Genomic DNA, 24,370 nt, shown 5'->3' on the forward strand with positions numbered 1-24,370 from the left:
ATTCATCCACCATAATATCCATACACAAATTAATGCACACTTCTTAAGTGCTACATTCCATTTTCGATGATAATTAAAAATACACTCCATCCTTTGAACGTATCCATCGGAGACAGAAATTCTCATCGATGGCATAAAGATAAGTGAAATACGATCGAGGAATTAACGTTCGATGCTATTTTTCTTCTCTTGTCAAAGAAAATCCTTTTGATACTTTCGAATTCGATGAAATCTTGCATTAATAGTCTTCTTTTTTAATTTGATGTTACTAATTTTCAATTACTAAAAGTTTTACTGGACAGCTTCGATACTACAGACGCAGTTTTTCGAATTTTCTTCAAATGTGATTTGGAATCCGGTTTTAATTTTTTAGTAATATAATTTATCGAATGGAAAAGATTTATTGTTTGTTGGTAAATAGTGACGAAAACTTTTCCGACCCACGTTACTAAAGAATAAAAAACTCGTCATTGAGCTGTACTATTCGAAAATGAAATCCTTCTGATCTGCCGTTGAGCCGTACTCGTACTGCCGTATCTACCGCAGATTCAAACCTGATGGACGGGTCTTTTCGCGACACCGCTTGATGGCGGTAATCTGTTAATTGCGACGAAACGGATCTAACAGATTGGATATTACTCCAAACTGTAATTGCAAAATTTTCACTAAAACCCAAATCGAACTATTAGTCTTATATTAATCTTGCAAATATTATCTTATTTAAAGGATTAATAAAAAATATAGAGAGGTGACACTACGTATATAAATTATTGTCCTATCTTGATGCCGCAAATAATACATATTGTTGTTTTTTTCATATTAAAGCTCCATGAAGAAACACTTATTCCAAAATTATTTAATATCCAATCATCACAATATTCTATCTGTATTTAATCTTTATTTTTAATTTCAATAAATAATGCATTAACTATATAATTTATTCAACCGCAAATGGAATATGTGCGATCACCAAATATTAAATAATATGGATAAATAATAAGTCCAATGGATATATAAGTTTCTGTTTTCATAAGCCGGTACTCGTAGTTATAAATTATTTATAATAAAGGCCAATAGTACGACTCAATGGCAATGATCAATCATGTTTATTTTCAAATAGTACCACTCTAAGACGGATTAAAGACTTTTCACTAGCAAATAATGTGGTCTCGAAAGTAGGAGTCTCTCTTAATCTTTTTTTCGACAGTATAGATTTATAAAAATGCCACAAAATATCATTAAACAAAGATAATTTAATAAATATTATCAATATTTATGAAAGGATCGAATCCTCAATCGACTATGCGAACGCTAATTCCAATATCGCCCACCTCTAATCGGCGCGCATGCAAAGCCACTTACCTTGAGCTGTTCCTGACGGCGATATGCATGCAACATCAATTGTTTCCGCTCATCTTCCGACATTAACGGCTCCCTCGCCGGTCTACCGGATCCTCTCTTCTGCAGCTTCACTATTACCTTGGTCTTCTCGTTATTACCCAGGAAATCCTTCATCTTCATCCCCAATATTAGTTCCTTGCCGCAAAACCACAGTTGAGCTAATTTCTCATCGATTACCTGCGACAAGCGAATGTCTTCTCAAGCGTCAGCAAAGGTGTCGTCAATCTGCCCGATTTGCGTAATATCTTCGCGAATAACACAAGCATTTACAAGAAGCCATTTAGTTCTCTTTCACTTTTATTGGTTTCTCTCTTACTTTTAATTTCTTCAATGTTTAAATATTATGAAACAAAGGATTAATATTCCCTTCAAACCTCTGCGGAACATTTTTCAGATGTTTAAAAAATGTTCAACGGATTGGAAAACCTTCACATCTTTGAATGTTTGAATCGTTCTTATTTGCATTTTTTAAATATAATATTCTCGTGAATAGCACAAACATTTAAAAGAAGGTATTTGGTTGCCTTCCTAATTTCTTTACTTGTTTCTTTTATTCTCAACTTTTTCAACGATTAAATATTTTGGAACGAAAGATTAATATTCTCTTCGAACGTCTGCAGAACATTCTCCAGACGCTTGAAAAGTGTTGGATCAGAATACCTTTGCAAACTTTTATAACATCTTTAAGTAGTTTATTTGCGCTTTTTAAATGTAAGCTCAATTTTAAATCTGAAAACACCGTGTATACCTCGAGAGATGCCTGAGTGCCGGAAAGATCCTCAATATTCTCGAATTCCTGACGTATTACGTCATGCGGCGGAAGTCCCATCGGATAAACAATCGTCACAGCGCCTTTTAATATGTCCAGAGCTTCTTGGACTGTCTTTTGTGTGACCAGTTTCTCTTGCTGCACTAATTTCTGCAGACAAGTAAAATAGTGTGGAAAAACGTATGAACTGAGATTTTCGCTGTTGAAAGAAAGAAGAAGAATATAAAACTTAACGGACTGATTTGCACTTACTTTTGATGTCATGGCACGTGCGTCCTCGATGGTTTTCTTCAGAACTTCCTGCATCTTCTCATTGGGCTGCCTGCCGTTTCTACGACCTGTGGATGTTTAAATTTATTGCTGAAGACCTGATTCTCCTCATACGTCATGTTGACAAAATTTCGCATATATATATATATATATATATATATATATATATAGAGAAATTTTATATAGTTCCACTAAAAATATATTCATATTATTCAAGAATAATTTTATGAAAGAAAAATTATCGGATAAGAACGATATCGTCGAATAAAAAATTGTGTTAACTTGAAGATATCGTTCTTTCTATCCAATTTCCTCTCGATTCACGAAAATTACTCTTGAATAATATGATATTTTTAATAACAATAATGTGATATTTTTAGTGGGACTTTTATCTTGATAAGATTCATATATTCTTGCTTAAGAGAATATGAGTCTTGAATTGATATTCATTTTTTTCCGTTTAACCATGTACACTTCCCTTACCGATCTGGTCTTTGTTAAAAGTCCAGCCGCCCATGGGCACGCACTTGTCAGCCCATTCGTCCTTGAGCTTGAGCTCCTGGACCTGTTCGTCCGTGAGACCCATGATGTTAGGGGGTAGCATCGGGCCGTGCTTAGCCAGCTCCTCGATCTCTATTTTTCGCACAGAGAAGAGAAACGCTCATGTGAGAGGAGAGAGAATGGGTGAAACGAGAGAGAGAGAGAGAGGGCGAGCACTGCTCTGGTCAAGAGCGTAAGTCCATATAATTATTATCCTGTGCGCGACGTGTGACTAATATCACGCGGCGCCGAGGATGGATGGGTTCATAAAGTCGGGACCTCGACTTCTTATTACACGCTGCTATTACGAGCCCGCGGCTGCGCCCCTGAAGAGAGATAATCGCTAATGGATTTCTCGCGTTGATATTCCAACTGCGAGAACTCCGGAACCTTTTAGAGCGCTTTATATTGTTAGTGAAAAGCAACGCAATTGGCATTGTTGTCCTCGCACGTGAGAGACGTTCGGTGTTAGTTTCTTATAAACGCGCATGCACGTGCGTATCCCATGGATATCCTATGTTTCGTGTACACGGATATATAAAGATACGCAAAGGTGTCGATCAAGATTGTACGCGCCGCAATAATTTCTCCTCTAGTTTGCGAGTATAACAAAATTATAACTGGTCCAGAAGTAATATTTTGTATACTATTAATAATATTCATAATTATGCATGGATTGTTTTACATAATATCGTGAGAAATATATGTAAGTTTGATTATTTTATAATAAATATATAATATTAATTTTGTTTTTCTATATTATTTTATATACTTTGTATAAATATATTTTTCCCTCAATATCTTTATATGATAGTTAGTAAAATTATTCCTATATTTCCTGTTGTTAAAGCTTCTGTTATTAAAGCCCGTATATAGATGATAAGGCCTCTATAGAAACGTGTTATCTACACATAGATAACATTGCAGTTTAAGGGTTAAATTCTACGTTGAAAGGCGAGCTTGTCAATCATCTCTTCTGGATTCTTTTTAACATATACTTAAAAATATTATTACATACGACTCCTCTCCCCTTTCGAGAAATGTTACGACTGACGTAATCTTAAGCGCCAAGCGCCTACTCGGTCTCGCTTTGTGCGACATTTTCGAATAACCTCGTGAAACACCGGCTACTTTCGCGCAAAGGCGTCATTTACCGTAACAGATCCTTGAAATCTTCAGACGACCGTTGTAGATCACCACAATGTCACGTATGACGTCGTCCACCTTCGCCTCTGCGTGCGTGTCGTGCAGAAATTGGCTCTCCTCGCCCTTCTTCACGTGCAGTCTCACCATTTCGTAGAGATCCTTGACAGAGACTTCCAACTGGAATAGAGATTTCCGCTCTGTCGCCGCTGATGCGCCGAGTCGCGAAATATCACCGTTATCTCGTGGTATTCGAACGCGATTCGATTATGAGAGTCCGAGAGAGTGCAAGTTTCGTCAAGTGCATCGACAGTCACGAGGTGCTGCCGGACGTCCGTCGTGTGTGTTCACCTGATAAAAACAACCTGAACGTCGGGACGCATCGTCCGTGGTAACGCGCTCGTTATCGATTAAACAACGCGAAAACACGGCTGGTCGTCAACATGTTCTGTGAGAGGCAGGTGTGAGGGTGGCTGAAATGAAAAGTTCACATCGCAGATAAAGCCGATGAAACAAGAACGAGCGAGAGAAGTAAGCACCGATTAAGGGGAGGGAGCGACGGGAACGAAAGGATAAGAGAAAATGCAGACGTGGTTTAGTGAGTATATATATAACACTGTTGTTCATTATTATATAATATACATATTTACACTCTAATGGAACACGGATTACAAGAATAAAGACGTTCATATGTCGTTACAAATATGAGGAAACGTCGACGACACTCTCATCGCGTCTCTACTAGCGTTTTGGACACAAAAATATGATATTTGCGTGTGTATGTGTGTATGTGTGTTTATCTGTGCGTGATTTCTTAACGACGATATACATATATATATATGTATATATGTATATCGTCGTTAAGAAATCATATATATATATATATATATAGTAGTAGTATTGATCAAAATAATATTTTAAATATCCTCGACGCAACGACGCTCTGTCGAAATAAGAATAAAAATCTATGGTAAATCTTATACCATCGTAATCGACGTCTCTCTTCTCCGCTAATGTAAGTGTGACTAGTATTACGTTAAAATACACTTAGAATTCGATTCGATGAGGTGCATCATGCGCAGGTTACTTCCAGTTCTGGGGTCCGAGCGAAGGTGGTCCCTATGATAATTGTTGCACACACGAACACGCCGAGCGGTGTTTTAGAAACGCGCGCGTCCCAAATGCGCGATCGGTCGGCCCGCGCGGCGGCGATGATTCCGAAACGGACAACAGCGAAAACAGAGTCGGTTGTTTGCTTGTTTCCTTTTTTTTCTCTGTCTTCTATTGCATTACGACAATTGTTATCTTAACACCGACACGAGTAACAGTGACGATTGCTTTGCGCCGAGTGGACTTGGCCGCCTCTCGCACGATGGAACAACGAGATTTTAGAAACTTACGCTTTACTCAAAATCCTTTCGCATTGCTCGCGCGGCGGCGCTCGGCCGCGGCGATACATCTATGACAATTAAAAGCAGAGTTGCACAAAGGCACCGCTTCATTTCATTATTACAAATCGCGCGCTTTCGTTCCCTCCACGCGCGGAACGAGTTCTTCTTCACGTTGAAAAGTATAATCTTTCGAAAATGAAAGAGCGCACAGGAAAGGAAACAAACGCAGCAACGATCGAGTCGAAGGGACCGAACGAAAGATATTCGGATCCGGAGATTGTACGAGGGAGAAAATAAGGAACGACGTGACATTTTCTATCTCTCGAAAAATTACGGCCGCAAGTTATTTTCGCTTCTTTACGCATCATTATTGCGTGTTTTTTTTTTTTCACAGTAATTCGAAAGGCGAAGCAGCGCTTCGCGCAATTACCGCCAGTGAACCGGCGCGCGGCTCCCTCTTTTATAGCGCGCAACGAACGTGCGCGCGCGCTTATAAAAGCACGCTTATAAATAGACACACGTGTACATGCGTGTACGTACGTGACATTTATATATTCGCCCGTCTACGTGCAACATTTATGAAGGAGGAGGATGATCCCTCGACCGACGAATGTATCAACTACCTTAACGTGTTACGGCTATATACCACAGAAAAATTGACATTTTTTGGTCCGAATGAAACATGCGTGATGCGTGTATTTTGAATATGTGTGTGGCTTCGACACGGTTCGGACACTTTTTCTATGCCGATGTAATTTGTTACGCAGCTGATAATCCGACGAAAGAACTCAAACTTCGAGGAATCGATTGAAAATAAGTTTCCACGTTGCATTATCTCGGCTGCGCTCCGCAAAAAAGTGTTCAAACTATTTTGAAACCGACTGAACGTGTGTGTATGTGTGTGTGTGTGTTCAGACAGTTCCGTATCTAGGCTACACGTTTAGGCGCTGAACGGGAACATTTAACGGTCAACATCTTTGTTACGTATCTTAAAGAACGCGCGTCGGTCGCCGGACACCGTCAGTTCAGAGACGCGGCTTCGCTGTTCACGGCAGAAAAAAATAAAACGGTTCCAACTGCAATCGGCGAGTGGCGTTCTGTGATTTTAATCCGCACAATTTGCGCAACGGGATTTCACGACGATAAAAACTCGTATCCTCGAATTCACTTATCCTTTTTTTTTCGCATTTTAAAACACCGCCGGCGATGTGGTATGAAAAAATATTTGACGGTCGGTGGAAAACGAAAAAATTGGATCGAGTTTAAATAACGAAAACCCGATACGTCAAAAGAATATATGTGAAATGTGAAAAAAAAAAGAAGATAAAGTTCGACTGGCCGCGTTACGATGTTATTCTAATGAAACTCTCGAAACGACGACCGCTCGTGCATCGATCAGGAACTCTCGACGCGTAAATTTCAGAAATAATTCAATAATATCACCATCATCATCGTCATCTCGTTGTCGTCGTCTCTTATCTCGTGTTCCTCTATCGTATGTTTCATCGTAGACACGAGCTCGCTATGGTACTGAAATAAAACTCACGAAGCCGCTGTCTTCGCGGAAAACACGCATAGCCATCGAAAACACCGAATGACATCTATTAGATAGGATTGCGATCGGGAAGGCGCTCCCATCATCGGCCGCTCGTCGACTTATGACGATCCGATCTCAATCAGAAATCGAGCGCAGCCGAGACGCGAATTCGTGCGGACGATCGCAATTCGGGCGGAGAGCTGGGGATGAGCCGATAAAATTTTCATAATCTCTCGAACAACAACAACGACATTGGAACACGGACTGCAAAAATAACCGGGTTGTCCTTTGAATCCTGAAAACGGCCGACTTATCGAGATGCGCGATCGAGCCACCCTCGTTACTATCGAATTTGCCGTGATCGTCCTATTTTCTTTCTCTCTTTGTCTCCTTCGCTGCATCCTGCTTCGCGACTTTCATGACAAACGGACGGCAAGATCTTTGGACAGTAAACGTCACACGGGGGATTCTTCTACCGCTACAATAAGATCGAGAGGGAGGGGGAATGCTTATCTCGAGAGTTCAGAACCGGTTGCTGAACGAAGCTAAACTACGACATCGATGGATTTTGGTACTGATCGCGCGACCGATCGAGATTATTCCTCGTCGATAGTAGGCTGGACCTGTAGCGTGTCCATTAGGATCCTGCGCTCGTGTTGGTGCTGCTGCTGACCGTCGGGATCCTGGGCTGAGTAGGAGCAGGAAGGACCGTGCAACGGCTCGCATTGCACGGTGGCCTCCTCTCAAACTTTGCTCTCCGGCCCGTCGGTGGTGTGCTTGAAGGAGTTGCGGATTTTGCTCAGGTGAAGAGCGGCGATGTGCCCGTAGCTCTTGTTGTACCATTCAGGCGTGCGACCTCTGAAAGCGGATTAACATACCAGCAGGAGTTAGATTTTCGTCCGATTGACACTAAATCCCCACGACCGCGAGTTAACTTCGAAGTCAAGTCGGGGACTAGTCTTGCAATAATAATTTCGAGAATAATAATTCAAGGAGCGCGCGTCGCTCGGGAAGAGGATATATGACGTTTACTCACTTCGTGTCGACTCTGGATAAATGCATAATGCGGGATTTGCCGCTGCCGCACGGCTCGATAAGATAACGAGAAGCCAAAACGATGCCGCGGGTCCCGCCGAGCATAACAGGAGCGTCCGGGTGTTCCACGGATGTTTCGACGATGACGCAAGCACCTTTGGGAAGGTCGTTCCGCCAGGATCTACACAAAGACCGATTGTATTACTTAAAGACACAAGGAAGTTAATATATAGAGTGTTACGAAAAGATGTCAAAGAAATTTAAGAGAAGATTTCCCAAGTCAAAGCACGTTACTATAACATGTGTCCGGAAATACTCAGTTTCCGAAATATGAGAAGTGCGACTGAAAAAGTACCTTTCGTGAATTAAATGATAACCGTTGTGCATTAAAATGTGGATTTTTAAAGATGTCCAGTATTAGTAGAAGATTGTATTCTGGGGTAATTTTCATCTCAAGAAAAATTGTTGGGGATTGAAAAGTAAAGGGTAGCTACCCTTATCTTGTCAGCTCACCTTACTACACAATAATCTCTCGCGGGCAGCGGGCTCATGTTCCCGGTGGCGTATTGGAAGACCTCCACATTGGTGTCCAGCTTGTTCACCAGTCTGTACTTTAGAAGCTGCGGGTCCCAGATATGCCTCTCCCTCAGCACACGATGCAGCAGCTCGTTCGGCGGGGCCTCGACCTCCGTCGACACCCGCCAGAGACGGAGCGGATGTCCGTCGCCCACCTTCTTGTACGCCATTTCTACGGTACTGTCGGCGGGATTGTTCACCGTGACCCAGCCGCGACTTCTGCTGGAACAGATCGCAGTCTTCACTTAGCGTATCCTGCTCATCCTGGTTTCGTCCTGGTTTCACCGATCTCGCGCCTGCTACACGCTCTTTGCGGCTCATTCTCGAATTTCACACTCGCTCTATTTACCCCCTAACAACACACCCTAGATCCCGAATGAAACCTCTATCCGTCCATCCGTGCGATCGTTCTCGGGTAATCACGAGCAAACAGACAGACACGATGACACGACGGGGTACTCACTTTTCTCGCGCTTCCTTCAGCAACGCCGTGGTGCAAGCGTACAGGTAGCCCCTCCAATCCTGCTTGAGTTCCGAGCCGAGCTCTTCCAGCGCGACCGGAATGCTCTCTTCCATGTAATTGAAGTGACACTGCGTCAACATGTCCGACGAGACCTGGAAGAACCGGAAGGAACGTGAGTGAGCCCTCCCGCGTGTGAAAACTCGATTCCGGGGGCCCGCGCGCGAGGTTCGATCGCGATCGAATGACGTCGGCTTCGCTCACCATGAATAATTCACGATGCATCTTGACCAGATACAGAAGACAGTCGTGAGCGGCTTTGTTTTCAGACAGTTCCCGCTGATCGGGAATGCCGACGGTCTTTCGCCTACGTGGCGACACGCTGCTCGACCTGTTGGTCACGCTCGTGTTGCTGTGGTTGAAATGGAACAGGCTCGGCGCAAGGCACACCGCCAGATTCGAGGCTGTCATTTGGTTGTAGGGCGAATTGTTGGCGACGTGGTTGAGGAAGTCGAGCAGCGTCTCCAGCGCCTCGCGATGCTCGTCCGGCAGCAACAGCAGGACGCACTGCACCGCGTCGGGTCGTAAGTCTGCCGGTACATCTGCGAGAGCAATGGGTTCATTCGAAGGATCACGTCTCTCGCACAGAGAAGAAGGAACAATTCCATTTTTGCGAATTTGCCGATTCTTGCTGGCCGACCGGACGGAACGACTCGGTCGGGGAAAAAAGATCGGTCGAATTAACGTAACAATGAATGAAGCAAAAAGCGTTTTCGTTGAAGGGAACGATATTTCCGGTTCTAAGAACAAAGTTTGATTCGTGAAAGACAGAAATTCTAATCTAATTTCGATCAAAACGCATTTCGGTGCGTTCACCAATCCTTTTTTTCTCCGTGTAAGAACAGAAAGATTCTTGTAGGAAGTTTCTAATCAATTGCTCTCAATTGTCTCAGCCGAGTCTCAATGCAGCTGAATGTTCACACAAGCGTTCCCAGTCACGGCAACGAAGACGTGTCACTTTTCATCGATAAGTTTTTATTTCTTATCAACGAGTTTTCGTCCGACCTTTATTCAGTTACGGTAGCTAAATTGTTTCTCCACGCAGTGAGGAACTTATGACGGTACTCACGTTGAAAGATGGCGATGAACGTTTCCGAGAGCTTGTTCGTCAGAAGGGCCTCCGGCAGTTCCCTGAAATACTGCTTGACCAGATCGGCGACGTCGAACGCCTGCTGCCCGTCGAAATTGATGTTGTCGCCCTGAGTCTCCGTCATGACCTTGAGCTTTTGTATTCTCGACTTGACGCCGCTCTTGCGGAAGATGCCCACCTGGTCGAGCGCGTTCGCTCGCAGCCACCTCAGGGCGATCTGAATGCATTTGGGCAGAGCTTGGCCGGTCCTCTGCAGGGACAGCAACAACGGCACTCCGAACACCGTCTTGTCCTTGTAATCGGGCGTCTTGATCTTCCTGATGAACTTGGGCAGCTCCCAGTTCCAACCGGTGCGGTGGGTCGGGCAGTACCGTTCCATGCAAGCCGTGAGTTTCAGCAACGCCAGCTTCCTCAGGACCAGCAGTTGTCCGCACGACATGGAGGCCATCGCTCTCGGACACAGCGGGTCCAAGGGTTCGGGGTACAGCGATCCTCTCTGAAAGCTGTGCCACCTGACGACGGTGCCCTTGTGCCGGGGCGACTCCTCCTCCTGATCGGAGTCCCTGCTGGCCACGGTGGAGCCGCTCTCCTGGCTGCCGGCTAATTCCGAGCTCCTGGACCGGGACTTCTCCCGATACGCCATCACCTCCCTGGACGCGGGCTTGCCGTCCCTGTAGGAGTCGTCGCGATGTCGGAAGCTCTTGTGCAGCTTTTCCTCCCGCTTCAACGACGCCACCTTGTCCTCCTTGTAACTTCGCTCTTGGCCCTGGGCGAGCTTGTCGCGATACCTCTGCGATTCCTTGCCGAGGTTCAGGCTGCCACCGCGCGTGCTGATCGGCGGATTCTTCCCGGGCGACTCCTTAGGGCTCTGTGGATGCGCGTTCACGTACTCCAGCACCTTCGCGTGGTTGCTGTTGGCGTCGCGGAAGTACCGGTGCCGCCAGTTGGTCGGCTGACACTCGGAGTCGCTCAGGGCGCCTTGGTCCTCGCGGCCCCGATGGAGGAACCTCCGCGCACGGTTCAGCTTCGTGCGAGTCGGCGCGGGCGTCGGTCCGCCGCCCTGCGAGCCGTCCGAACAGTAGCTAGAGGAGTCGTCGCCGAAGGGGCTGGGCGTCAACGGCAGGTGGTAAGGAGACGCCGGCAAGGTGACCGGGGAGCCGGGAACCGGGAGGGACGAGCCCGACAGGAGGTCGGCGAAGGACACCGGCGCCGGCCCCGTCGGTGACACGTCCACGCAGTTGAGCTCCTTCATCTTCTGCTGCATGGACATCACGTCGAGCACCTGCGGCCCGCTGATCACGACCCCGTCGCGATTCTGACGCTTCCGTCGGCGCGACTTGAGCGACTCGACGCGCCTGAGGAAGGCCTTCGCGCCGTCCCGCAGCCTCTCCGAGCCGGTCCTGCGGAAGCGCGGGCCGATCTCGTCGGGAAGGGTGCCCGGCGGCAAACTGCCGTACCGGAGGTTCTCCAGCATGGTGTCCTCCGCCTCCTCCGCCTCCAGACGGTCCTCCAGGGAGTCCTCCTCGGACGCGGCGTTCTGCCCGGCGATCGCCTGCAGCCTCTCGACGTTCGCCTGTGTGACGTCGACTATGCGCGACCAACGCCTCGTCTTCTTCTCGAAGGTCCAGTTCTCGCTCAGCGCGCACTGCGTGTCCTCGTCGGAATCGTCGCCGCCGCCGCCACCGCCGCCCCCGCCGCTCTGCTGGATAATCAGAGGGTAAACGTTACTCGGCTTCCTGGCGAATCTCGATGCGAGAACTCCTTTTTCACCGCCAATATATCGCCGAAACACGAGGGAAGGGGAAGAATTTATCTGATAGAAATTGATGCCGATGATCGTCGCTTCGAATACTTTCCGTAAGCGCAAACTTTTCTGATCTTCATCTAGTTGTTAATAAAATATGTCTATTATTCGACGGTATTCAAGATGACGATGGTTACTGCCTCGCACTGTGTAATAATTATCCGCAATTGATCGATAATTACCTGACAGCTAGCCGATTAAAAGTAAATATCACAACAAGACGAATCTCGAACGTTTTATCGTACCGAGGTGATTAAGCATCGTCGCGTCTAATCGCGTTTTCTGAATTTAAATGTTATCTCGCCTCCCAAAACTTACGACTCTCCCTCGCTATTACAGGCTTACACGCCGCTATTATACGCTCAACGACTCGTCTGATATGAACTGGCGCGATCAAACCGAGCCGGTGGCCGCCTAATTCATCCCGAGGAACACCAAGGCGGACACAAGCCCCGGCATTCAGACGCGGATCGCGCGCTTTTAACGCCGCGGTAAATTCCGCTTTATGGGAAACCCTCGCGCGTCCGACGATGCGCGTCGTAAAAAAAAAAAAAACAACAACGAGGGAAGAACAAAAAAAAGGGAGAATAATTTACTAGAACGATCTTTCTCGCGCATCGAGATGGCCAACGCTCTAAATGAGTTTACAGCCTTCGCGAGGACGAAACGAGCGGTATCTTCTCGCGGCGCGCTTCGTCCCTTCGTTTCTTTCTTCCTCGTTCGGCCGATTACGCGAGAGGCTCGATAATAATGAAACGACGCCGCTTCCCTCGACAAGATGTGGGCCATGCGGACGAAAATACGCGCGGCATTGCACGCGCGGAATATCAAGCGGGAGATAAGCGTGGGCGCGCGCCGGCGGAAAATAGATTTTCGGGGATTTCGGAGTGCATTTCGCGCGCGACGACGGTTGACCTGCGGCCGTGGGAGGACGGGCGAGAGGACCGGCTTTCGAAACCCTTCCGACGGAAATAAGATCCGGTCCGGATGACGTCCGACGACGACGACCTCGGTGACAAACGTCGGGTCTTTTGATGAGACCCGCAAGAGCAAGGTTCACGTCGCCGTCGGTGCTGGCCGCGTGCGAAATTGCAAAACTATTTTCGCACTGTTAATTATCCCTTCCGCTGACGCTGTTAGCGTATAAATAAGACGTTTTCTCCGAAACGCGAGTACGAAGCGTTCTTAGGGATACTACGCGGGTCGACGAGCGTGCGAATGACATCGATCATTCGAGAGATGTCAAGATACAGACGTCACTTTCTCTCTCTCTCTTTCTCTCTATTATTTTATATTAATAAATTGATTTTATATCATTAAAATATATTTATTTTATTCGTATTATTATATATTACAAAGGATGTCCCAGCATAAGAAGAACACCTAAATATCTTGCAAGTCTAAATATGAGGACCTTAAAAATGGAGAAAAATGACCGTAAAAAAATGTTCTTTCCTTCCACAGTATTCCTCCTTGGAAATCATTCAAATGTGCTTCAAACACTTCTCATATCTTTAAAAACATAGGAGACATTTAGGTATTCTCCTTATGCTGGAACATCCTGTATATTTATTATTTTCATTAAAATTATACTTTTTTATTTAGGAATGCTTTTTAAGCGCCAAAAGAGAAAGAGGACGGAAAAGCGCATCACCGTTGGACATTTCCGTCGGGGAAAATTCCTTTACCAATTCACTCTGCCGGCTTCCCTAAAAGCGTATCGCATGGATTCGTTATTTTGAAATGTAAATTCCGCCCGCGTCACAGAGGAGAGGATGAAGGAAGCGGGCCGGAGAAATGTGGCGCGGGGTCGCCGCGTGTGTGCGCGCCCGAGCTCTTAAAGAAATCGCTCGAGCTCCCACGCGAAAATCCTCGCTGCGTTTCTCGCTGATTTCGCGGGCGAGGGAAGCCGCGGAGAACGCGAAAGATTCGAAGCTCGTGATCCTCGCTTCCTGGACGGGGAGCGTGAGCGGTCCCCACCGGTTTGCCACCGTGCAAACCGTACGAGGTGTTGCGCGCGGTGAAACCAGGTCCATTGTCATGTAGCGAGGATCACGTGAGGTCGCACACATACACACAGACACACACACTCTCGCCGTCTCGGCTGACGTATGTGTGCCCGTGGCGTGGAAACAACAAAGGCGTCAAGTTTCGTAACGAGGAGCGATGTCGGTCCCATTGTTAGAAAGCCAACCGTCTTCGGCGCGCACGAAAAGACGCCCGTTTCGGCTTAGTCACCTTATGGGGGCTCGACGGGAAAGAGAGAGAGAGAGAGAGAGAGAGAGAGGGAGACCCATGGGAAGTCGCAGGGGTCACCGTGTCGTTTCTCTTTCCTCGCTGACGGAGCAACGAGGGTACGTAGCTCGCGATAGATAGGCCGATCAGAAAGACGGATAACGGCCCCGTACGAAAAGCTCTCGGGTGGACGTGAACGCCGACGAACGAGCCTTCCGGTGCCGATACACCAAGGAATTAATAAAGCTCCTCGTTTGCGTGACGCAGAGGACAGATTAATACCGGGGATCGCCGAGCAGTCGAGCAGGAAGCAGTCGAAGCGCGGGTTGTCAGTTCCCGATGAACGATCGAAATCCATTTAACTCTGTGAATCAATCATCTCCACGAATTCGCTGCCAATTGACTGGCAATGGAAATTAATTAAAAAGTTAAAAAATTAGCAGTTCGTATGTTCCGGTTTACGAATAGGTGTACCAAATCTTTTAAGCCTTGAGAAATTGACCAGTCGATTGTTCCCCTCACATTTGATTGTGATCGGGGACCGTAGTGCGACTGAAATCTAGCTCAATCTAGTCAATTTAGTTAATTCTTTTGTTCCCGGTCTCCAGCTCTCGAAAAACCAAGCCTGGTAACTGAATCTCAGTTGCATTATATGGACAGCTAATTCCTGTTTCCCGTGCAGTCACGTTCGCGAATCGGCCCCGAGTAACCTTCCGATCGCGCGCACACCGCCGGCGTAGAGGCAAGAATCACACGAATCAGCGCGCGCTGATTCAATTCGATTTTTCCGGCGGGAAACCAAGGCTGGACGTCCCCGACGTCTTTGATTCCTGGCTCCGTGTGTCACACACACACCTCCCCACTTTCTTTCTCTCCCTGTTCCGTCGGCATCATAGGTTGTACCACACCACCGTGACGCGGTGCGAAGGGCGAAACGGCGAGATGACCCTGCGCGCGCGCGCGGCGAAGGCTATGCATTTACGTCGCGGAGGATCGACGCAGCGATAGACACTCTCGGCATTCTCTCGGCCGAGAGGATGCACCTCTCGCAATGCATCGCGCATCGGTGCTTCTCTCCTTTCCTTTCCTTCCTTCTCTCTCTCTTTTTCCCGAGGTGCATAAGTTTCGCGCGCGATTACCGTCCGCACGGCACTTACGCCGCTCGTATGCACGTATCTGCGTTTCCGTTCCGGCGCGTTACTACGAGGGACGTGACGATACCCCCCATACGTGAGTTATTTCCGCGCGGCACTCAACGAGCCGTGTCGCCCCGGCGTGTATGCCCGACGTCACTTCCGTCTAAGCAGGTTGAACAAACCCCGCCGTTGTTTTTCACGAGGGTCCCTCAGAGCGGTGGACGCGCGAGGTAGCGAATATCCCGCGTGAGGGAACCCCTCGAGTTGCCGAGAGGAGACCCCGCCGTGTATCGCGCGCTAAACGACGGTCCGAATTTCTCGATGCAAAATCTCACTCGAAAAGCAGAGTGACTCGTCCAATCACGCGAGTTCCAGTGACTTCCCGCTCTCGTGCGAGCTAGATATTTTCCCTCGAAATTGAACAGCGAGTCTAACGTGTGCGATCAGTCTACAAAAAGATTGCTTTCCTCACCATGAGTTTCGCAATGTATCTTCTCTCTCTCTCTCTCTCTTTGTCCCTTATGCTATCATATTTTCGTTTTGTTCTGTAATTAGAGTTTTTGTCTCAGGAAAAAAAAAACGATTAACTAATAACTAAATGACGCGAAGTGCATAGGTACATGTTAATTGATGCAAATGTCTTTTATATACGCGACTAATGAGATATAATAAATTGATAAGACGACTCGGCGAAAAAACAAGCGCGACGGTGAGCTGCGCCACGAGAGAAGGAGATCGCGATGCCGGACGACGGCGAGCAAAAAGAGGTCGCGGCTACAAATTCAATGACGACCGGTTGATACGCCGCTAACCGCGGCGGAGAGCGCCAATGTTCGATGTCTGGCGAAAAGAAACGAGAAGCACACGGTACGGAGCCGTACGATTCTCGAGGGCTCGTTACTGAATCACGATTGTCAATGAAGAAATCCGCGGCGCAGCCGGGATCGCAGAGGCCGCTTACAATCGATGGAAATCCATGGAATGTCGGTTTCCTCCACTTCTTCTGCCGTCGTCGTCTCGCTCGCAGGACGACGCGGCGATAACATACTTTCGAGTCGAGAATTTTAACTCGCGGAATCGACAATGCTCGTAAGGAGCGCGGCCAGTTTTTGCTCGCGCAATTCGCTCGCGCGAGATCCGCGATCGAGTTTCTCGAAACGCAATAGCCGACGCAGGACACAGCCGTGGCGTACCAAAAAGGCGCGTAACAATAACAATTATTTATCCTCGGTAGAATTTGCGGACGATATGTATTTTCAGAAAATAACAATGCAACGCCGCTAAATTGAATTTTCTACATTCTCCATTGCGACTATCGTTAACCCTAGCTGGCCATACTTATTTTTGAATCGGTAATTCCACGTATTCCGGGGTCCGTTCGAGAGATCGCCTCGTCCTTTTCACCCTAATTAATATTTTCCAGCTCGTCACGTGAGAAATGGAAATGCAGAGTCTAAATAAAGTGTTTCTGATATCAGGTCAAGAAAATGATTTGGTTTAACTTTGAAGAATATGTGCATAAAATTTCACTTCCGAAATGTCAAGCCGAATCAGCCGTCGAAAAATGAAAATCGACGCGACGGGGACTCCGTCAGGATTTCCCAATAACGATGCGACGAGTATCTATAATCCAGAATTACGTCAGACTTGACGTCGTTCCCCCCGAGGCCTGTTTCGTATTGACTGAAAAGTGGTCTAAGTTTAGTGCGACGATGCGCAACGCGCAGAGGGAGAATTTTTGTCGCGCGTGCCACCCGGAGCGAGCGAACGAAACGAAAGCGCCCGCGCGAAAATCTGGGTCATCGCACTATGGAGGATTCTAAATTTGGGCCGTACCGACCACCGCGGCTTACCGCCGTATACGAGCTTTGCGGCCTGCCGCGATCGCTGTGACACTCGATTTGCAGCGGCCTAACGAATACGAATGGCCCGTCATTGTGCGCAACGTACATCGCCGAGATGCAATTAGCGCAACGTCGAAAAAATGCCAGTCGGATAACAGAGGCCGCGGAAAAATATCACACCTGTTCATTTCTGCGTATCGGATTTAAAGGAACAAAATGGTAAGAACCGAAGAAGTAAAAAAAAAAAATAACGCAACAATATAGTTAATCGAAACGCGCGGTTTGGACTTTCAGCGCGACCTCTCCCGCGTCCGCGTTCGCTCGAGAAGGGAGCGAGAAGCAACTAAATGAAATTCCTCTTCCCAAAGATGGAAACTCCAGACCGATCTTCCGTTATCTCTCGCCTAAATCAATCGACGACTCGATCGTTCGCGAGGCTCGTGTATTTCATTGGCCGCAAAACGAAAATATGAAATGATCGTTAGACGGAAAATTTAACGTGGAACGCAAACAATCCAACGGCAGCGAATGTGTTAAGCTCCTGTACAGTTCCCGTTTAAAAAGAAAAACAAAAAAAACAATAAATTTCTAGCCGGGAATGTGGATATGATTTTAGTACCATCGTGCAATTCAACTAATATCTGTCGCTGTAAAGCGCCTAAATTCAAACGGTTAATAAATTTTAGCTTCGAGGGGAGAATTTTAGGAATTAAATATTTTCAATTGACAATCATCACCTTGATTCTCCATTAAAAAAAGGCAAAAAAGTCAATTAAGAATTCGGAAGATAATTTTCATTATTGCGATATTTTCAATCGATAATTTTACAACCCTTCAAACGTTAGTCCACAACCTTGCTTTAAGACGCAAGCAGTGAACCACGATCGATTATTCTCCTGATAAAGTTCGTGATTGGTCAATTTGCTTACAGCTTACGTCCGAGAGCGAAGTTAGACGAGGACTAATTCTTTCTCCGAGGGCGGACGCGTCCGACGCATTCTCCCCGCATGCGAGTATTCCTCGCGCGACGACGGGAACACCGGCACGATAATACTCTCCGTCACGCCTCACTGGTCACCTCCATCGTCACCTCTATCGTCCCTTACTTCCGGTATCATTAACTAACGAGCACTCGAGGGACGTCCTAACGGTGAGTAAATCCTCGTTTGCGAGAACCAGCTCGCGCCATCGGCCGATCGATCATTCGGACCGCGGCGAGATATTAGGACAACGTCTCGACGATAATTCTCTCTCCCTCTCTCTCTCTCTCTCGCCGAGAGCTGTTCTCGTAGGAGTTTCTCTCGATGCACACGAAGTGCCTCGGTGTAAATGGCACGCATCCGGGCGTCCGTGTTGCAATAGAGGTGGGCCGAGCCGGGTCAATATTATTGCACGAGCAACACGTGCCGCCGTTGCCGCGACCAGTGGACTTTATTAATTTATTTATTAAGTAAATCGGCGGCGGCGGGGAAATCGCGAAAGTCGCGCGCGTTCGAAATTGATTTCGCGGAGGATCCAATTGCGCCGCATCGACGACTGCGCGCAATCAAGGAGACGTTTGCATTCCGCGTTACTCAGCTCCCTCCCGTCGGGACTCGACGATTAGTCGGATTTATGTTAATTGAGCCTGTGGTCGAAAATGACAACGGGAGTAGGGCGGAATGTGGTTTGGACGTTTCGCATATTGCAACGGCATACACGCACGTACGCACGCACCGTCCCGATGGAACCTCTCTCGCCGCGCCAAGGTTTCGCGCACGACGACGACGACGCCGCGCTGTCTGACCGTCGGCTGTTTCTCTCTCTCTCTCTCTCTCTCTCTCTGTGACTCTCTCGCGAGAGAGAAATCATCTCGCGCGCTCCGCTCCCGTCCCTTCGCCGGCGGCGATGCGTGACACTTGTTTAACGCGCGTGACGTGTCCACGCGATGAGAATGAGAGAGAGAGAGAGAGAGAGACCTCGCGTAAGTGTTTTGAGGAAAAACATAAAAACGGAGAAAACCGCCGCGGTTCTCGTTTATTCTTTCTTTCTTTCTTTCTTTCCTCATTATCATTCGGCTTCGTTACCGGCGAAGCGTCGCTTATTAAGCGTCTCCCGGGGAAAAAGATCGGCGGGCAAAAAACGGTGCAAAGAAAAGCACGAAATTTACATCGGATCTCCGCCGTGAAAGCGCGATCTGTCTATGAACGAACTTTACGACCGAGACAAGAAGATGGAGCAAGAAGTTTATTTGGTGAAAGATTGAAAAGAGGTCGCGGTTAACTCCCGTCATTACAGTTGGAGATGTAAATTCGAATGATCAAACGCTTAGTAGGTGTACAAGGTTGAAGGATCTCGGTCACGAAAACAGGAAGCGGGCTCGGAATCTAATTTTATTATTATTATTATTATTATTATCATATTAAGTGGATGGGAACATTTCCCACTGGTACAAAACATGCATAAATTTGCACTCGGTATCTGGTTACAAGAACGCAGCTGCAAAAAAAAAGCCACGCGAAGCAGTATCAAGATAAGAATCACACAAACAGTTGATTTTTAACGTAACTTTAGCCAATTTTAAGAGGGATTTTCCGAGAAACTGAAGAAATCAATCGCTTATAATTCCCCCCGTTTTCAAGAGACTAAAACTCACGTTGAACATATAGACGGTCGTGACAATAAATCGATATAGAACGTCCAGTATGTAAACTTCATTTAACTTAATTTTAGTTGACGTAGAGAGTGGCAAGCAGTTCGGCCCGCTCGGCCGCGCGCACCTCTTCGGAACTTCGGGGCGGCATCGATTTTCCCGTCCAAGTCCGGTCGAAGTTAAGCCGTGTCTGACCGCGCATGATCGCACATTGAAGCAACGTGCGCGACAGGTTGGACCTAATTTCGGCGAGGTTTCAACGCTTACCCGACGACAGGGATCATTTTTGATGCGGACGAGGCGCCGTCGATCGCGCCGAGCGGCGGCGCAACGATTCACCGCGGCCGGATTGATTCAAGCACGAGTCTATCGCGCTCTTCATCGCAGTGTGACTTACGCTAATTAGCTTTTGAACGGTCCGATGGAAATTTATGGTAATACGCTGGCTAGACCGCGAACGGTAACTGCGCCGCGTGAAAATAAAGCAGCGCGATTTCACGCCGCCACCGTCGTAGCGTTATGGATGAAACGTGAAGCAACGCCGGCAAGGGGCGCTTTTTCGCATATCCGGGAGGTGTGTAACTATCGGCGTCGCTCGAATCTCTACTCAGCGGCAGCCGTTGCTCTCTACTTCCGTCATGAGAGTGACAATCTGCATTTCTGTCCAGCTACCATTAGTTGAGTCATTGATCGGAACGACATTAAACCCGCCGCCGGCAGTGTAAGGACTTGAAAGCACGGTCGATACTTTGATTGTGAATTTTAGGATAACTGGTAGAGAGGGATTCGATATTTCCTCCTTAAAAATTTGGGGATAGTGGGATTATGTGTGTGTAAAAACGCCAGTATCTGTTCGTTCGTTAATAAAGATAGTTAGGAATACGCGTTTGTGCCCTCGGCGACCCAGATTGCAGACCACGTATCTCTGCAAATTAACAATGGATTTTTTTCGTATATCACATGTTTTCAACGTTAATTTTAATGAATATCTTAAGATTTTGCTTTTATAATAGATTTTTCAGTGTCCTGGATAATTTTTTTCACTGGTTTCAATAAATATATAAAGATTTTTTTATAAATAGATATTTTAATGTTTTATATATATTTCTGATAAAAAATTATGTATTATTGTACATTGTGTGCTAAGCCCTAAGCTCTGCCATAAAAATTTCATTATTTTTATTCTCAAATAAAACTTAATTTTCCTCCCCACAAAAATCTTTATTTCAGATATTCAAATAATTCAATTTTTTGGAGCCACCGTTAATATATTACTTTTCTCCAAAGTACATATTCCTTTAGTATTATAGCGTAAAAGGAATGTTTTCTTATTCATCCGTAAAAGTTATGTATTTTGACTGAAATAACATTCTTCTAATGTTTCCGTTCCGATTACGATTTATAAAAAATAAATAAAATGCAATCTGACTTCTAGGATAGTAAAAACTTGTTATCAAATCTTTCACAAGTATACGAGAATTCTTTCAGATTTTTATACGGTCCGGAATAGTGTAAAAAGCTGCACTGGCCGGAATAGTGTAAAAACCTGGACTGGCCTCCAAAGCCTGCAGGTTGCTGGCCGAAAGTGCTAAATTACACGCTGCCGGTGGGGGATTAATGAATAATCGAAATATTCGCGCTTCAACTGAACGAATACAGAGTTGAAGAACGTCGTCACCTCACGTAGCCAAGATACGTCGAGGCCGATGCTTCGGAAATTGAATCGGGGAGTCACGAGAGGCCGAACGCGCGCGCGCGGATTCCGTTACGTCTGGCAGTTACAGGGAACCCGGTTGAAAGTTGGGACGGTTTTCTCGGCAGCCCCTTTTTCCGGTGAGCGCGAGAACGGCGATTATATGCGTGCAGGTGCAACGCGCGCGCGGTGGTCTATTAAAAACTAGATTCGCGCCGGGCTTGCAACGTCTAGATCGTTATAACGGTGCGGCATAGAAATGCGCATATGCACGAGCGTGACAAGCGGACATTTATTCTGCGCTAATGACCGTTTCCTGTCGTACGATTTCTACGGTATGCCACCTTAGAAACGCGGCCCCCGCGCCCGTCCCGCGGCTCGATCGCCCGATAAGGAGTTCGCGGGTCAGGGGAGCTCACGTGTTGTTGCGGCCCGACATCCCGCTCGGATGGCCGTCGTCGTCGTTGTTCGAGGATACGTACTTTCTACGTAGAAACTGTACTCGCAGAAGAAATGACACGCTTTCGGCGCGATTCCGACGAAATCGGACGCGCTAATTATCGAGCGCAGCCACTTCTCTCTCTCTCTCTCTCTTCTCTCACACGCCATCGTTGCGGCACAACAGTCGGACGGTTATAACTGGATTAATTAATTCGCGTGCGGATAAGGAGGCTCGTTAACGTCGTGACCAAGGGCGAGCTGCATACCGCGGGAAATTGGGTTGATTGGGACATGAGTTTGTGACACAATTATATGTTAAAAAAACCACCTTTTTCAATTTTTTCCCCTCGGAAATAGATCGGAAAAATCCACGAGAAAAATGAAAAATCCGGTTTTTCCACCCTTTTTCACTCGCCCGTGGAAAATTTGAAAAAAAACGGATTTTTTTTCCGAGTCTTTAAGATTTTAAATATAATCTTTCATTATGGAGGAAAAGCACCCAAAGCTGACATATGTATGATAAATGGACATACCCGTGTTTCTCGGCTGTAAAGTACCGAGCTCTGTCGAGCGGTACACGAACTTCATTTACCGTGTGCAGTAAGCGGAGTAGAAGTGGCAGTTTCTGTTTGCAAGCGCGTTTAGTTCGATCGTTATTAGCGTTGGTTGATCAGTTTCTCGATGTGCTGAAGTTTTTCTCGAGCTATCTTGCAAATTTTTAAGTAACAAGCGATAAGTAATTGATTGGACAATACTATTTTATAGTGTAGGTTTTAAACTTTATCATAGCATTTTCTGAATTATGTAAAAAAATGTAGGCGAACTCTGAAAGCTTAAACGATATTGCGAAATAAATCTGGCAAAATATTAAGAGTCGATTCTGAGCACATTTATGTGCGGATTTGGGTTAGAGTTTTTCTCTTTTGCACATGCAAACGTTGTTAGGGATTGGCTTCCGGAGGAATTAGCGTGAAGTGTAAGAACGGATTGCGAAATCGAGACCTCTATGCGGGAGGAAGTGCGATGAACTCGGGAGACGCCGCGCGTAAACGATTGTTCGGCGAGACGCGTGCTTAGAATTGCACGCGAGCAGCGCATTTTTCCGAATGCACAATTCGCACCGCGCTGCTGCACGTCGCCGGGGAAAAAGGTGGAGATACCGGTATCGACGGCAGAAACGTTGAAACGGGGCAGCCGCGTTCGTTCGCGCGAATTTATGGCAACCGGTTTGCACGATCGACGGAGGAATGTCGGCTGTCGTTTGCGCCTGTCAACTTGCGCGAGAGACGCGCCGTCGTCGTCGTCGTCGTCGCCGCATCGTTCCCCGCATCGCGTCTTCTAGATGATCCGCGGTGCTTTTTAAAACAGGTGAAAACGCCGCGGAAAAAGCGCGGACAATGGTCGACACTCTCTCTGAATACCGGCGAGAAAATTCGATATCTCGATGGTAAATCAGCGCTGTCTCCCCCTTGCAACAGTTGCGATAAGTACTAAAAATTCGCAATATTGAAAATATCAGAACTTCATCACTTCTATTCATAAAAATATTACTTCATTTAAGAGATTGAGAAACAGGTAATCACGCTTACTTGATTCTGACATTTTTTTCTGCGTAGGACAATTTTAATTATTTATTGTTGTTTTTTCCATGACTCATAATTTTTATTGAAATACGATCGTGCGACTGGAGAAAGAGCTTCCGGCTTGAAAATCTGCAAACAATACAAAGTGACATTTCTTAACGAAAAAAAAAAAAAAAAAAAACCAGATATTCGAAAAAAGGAAGGCTAAATTGAACAACTGTGTTACGACTGTGTTGTCAACCCTCTGTTAGCGCAGCGTTACGAATAGCCGAGTAGGGATGCGCTATTATTAACGCCGTACCCTTCCGATGGCGTGGCTGCAACACGCAGGTGCAGCGTGCAACCGTGCCGCGCAGTCTGCCGGCGCGACGTTCGCCGCGGTTGCGTGTGCCGAACCAGTTTCCAGGTTTTACGCACCGGCGAACGTCGACGCGCCGGCAACCCGGGTGCGTACATATAATTACAGGTACCACCACCGCTCTTTCCCCGTCGAACACGCTCTGAATGTGAGAGCGTCCGTAACGTTAGGAGGAAAGAAACAACGTTCGTACAGGGGGGGGAAAAAGAGGAAATCGATGGAAACGGGGAGGACGTGCGTAAAAAGACCGGGGAAAGAGACGGATAAACAAAAAGGGAAGAGAGTGGAAAGAAAAACAAAAGTGACAGACGAGCAGTGAAAAAACAGAAGAAGAAGAGGGGGGGGGGGGGAGGCGGAGAAGGGGAAAAGATG

General features: G+C 46.8%; 2 protein-coding genes across 5 annotated transcripts in view; both read right to left on the reverse strand.

Annotated features, from left to right (window-relative positions):
* The window catches only part of LOC106751867 (UPF0769 protein C21orf59 homolog), a 67,211-nt gene extending 62,862 nt beyond the window's left edge, over nt 1–4,349 (reverse strand). The window contains exons 1-5 of the mRNA XM_014633092.1: nt 4,135–4,349; nt 2,924–3,073; nt 2,423–2,508; nt 2,150–2,320; nt 1,363–1,578 (exon numbers count right to left, since the gene is read on the reverse strand). Of these exons, the coding sequence (XP_014488578.1) occupies nt 1,363–1,578; nt 2,150–2,320; nt 2,423–2,508; nt 2,924–3,073; nt 4,135–4,273 (762 nt within the window). The 5' untranslated portion in view covers nt 4,274–4,349. The remainder of the gene's footprint in view (nt 1–1,362; nt 1,579–2,149; nt 2,321–2,422; nt 2,509–2,923; nt 3,074–4,134) is intronic.
* Nucleotides 4,350–4,714: 365 nt separating this feature from the next.
* The window catches only part of LOC106751861, a 253,863-nt gene continuing 234,207 nt past the window's right edge, over nt 4,715–24,370 (reverse strand). Inside the window, exons 11-16 of one of the 4 annotated variants that reach the window (XM_014633068.1) lie at nt 10,252–11,971; nt 9,387–9,724; nt 9,126–9,277; nt 8,600–8,881; nt 8,088–8,267; nt 4,715–7,909 (exon numbers count right to left, since the gene is read on the reverse strand). In XM_014633068.1, coding sequence (XP_014488554.1) covers nt 7,795–7,909; nt 8,088–8,267; nt 8,600–8,881; nt 9,126–9,277; nt 9,387–9,724; nt 10,252–11,971 — 2,787 coding nt within the window. In that variant the 3' untranslated portion in view covers nt 4,715–7,794. Of the gene's footprint in view, nt 7,910–8,087; nt 8,268–8,599; nt 8,885–9,125; nt 9,278–9,386; nt 9,725–10,251; nt 11,975–24,370 lie in introns of all 4 variants that reach the window. The other 3 variants (XM_014633067.1, XM_014633066.1, XM_014633065.1) reach the window with 3 other exon arrangements.

The sequence above is a fragment of the Dinoponera quadriceps genome, unplaced genomic scaffold (assembly GCF_001313825.1).
Source record: "Dinoponera quadriceps isolate SergipeBrazil2010 unplaced genomic scaffold, ASM131382v1 scaffold316, whole genome shotgun sequence".
In the NCBI taxonomy this organism is placed as follows: Eukaryota; Metazoa; Arthropoda; class Insecta; order Hymenoptera; family Formicidae; genus Dinoponera; species Dinoponera quadriceps.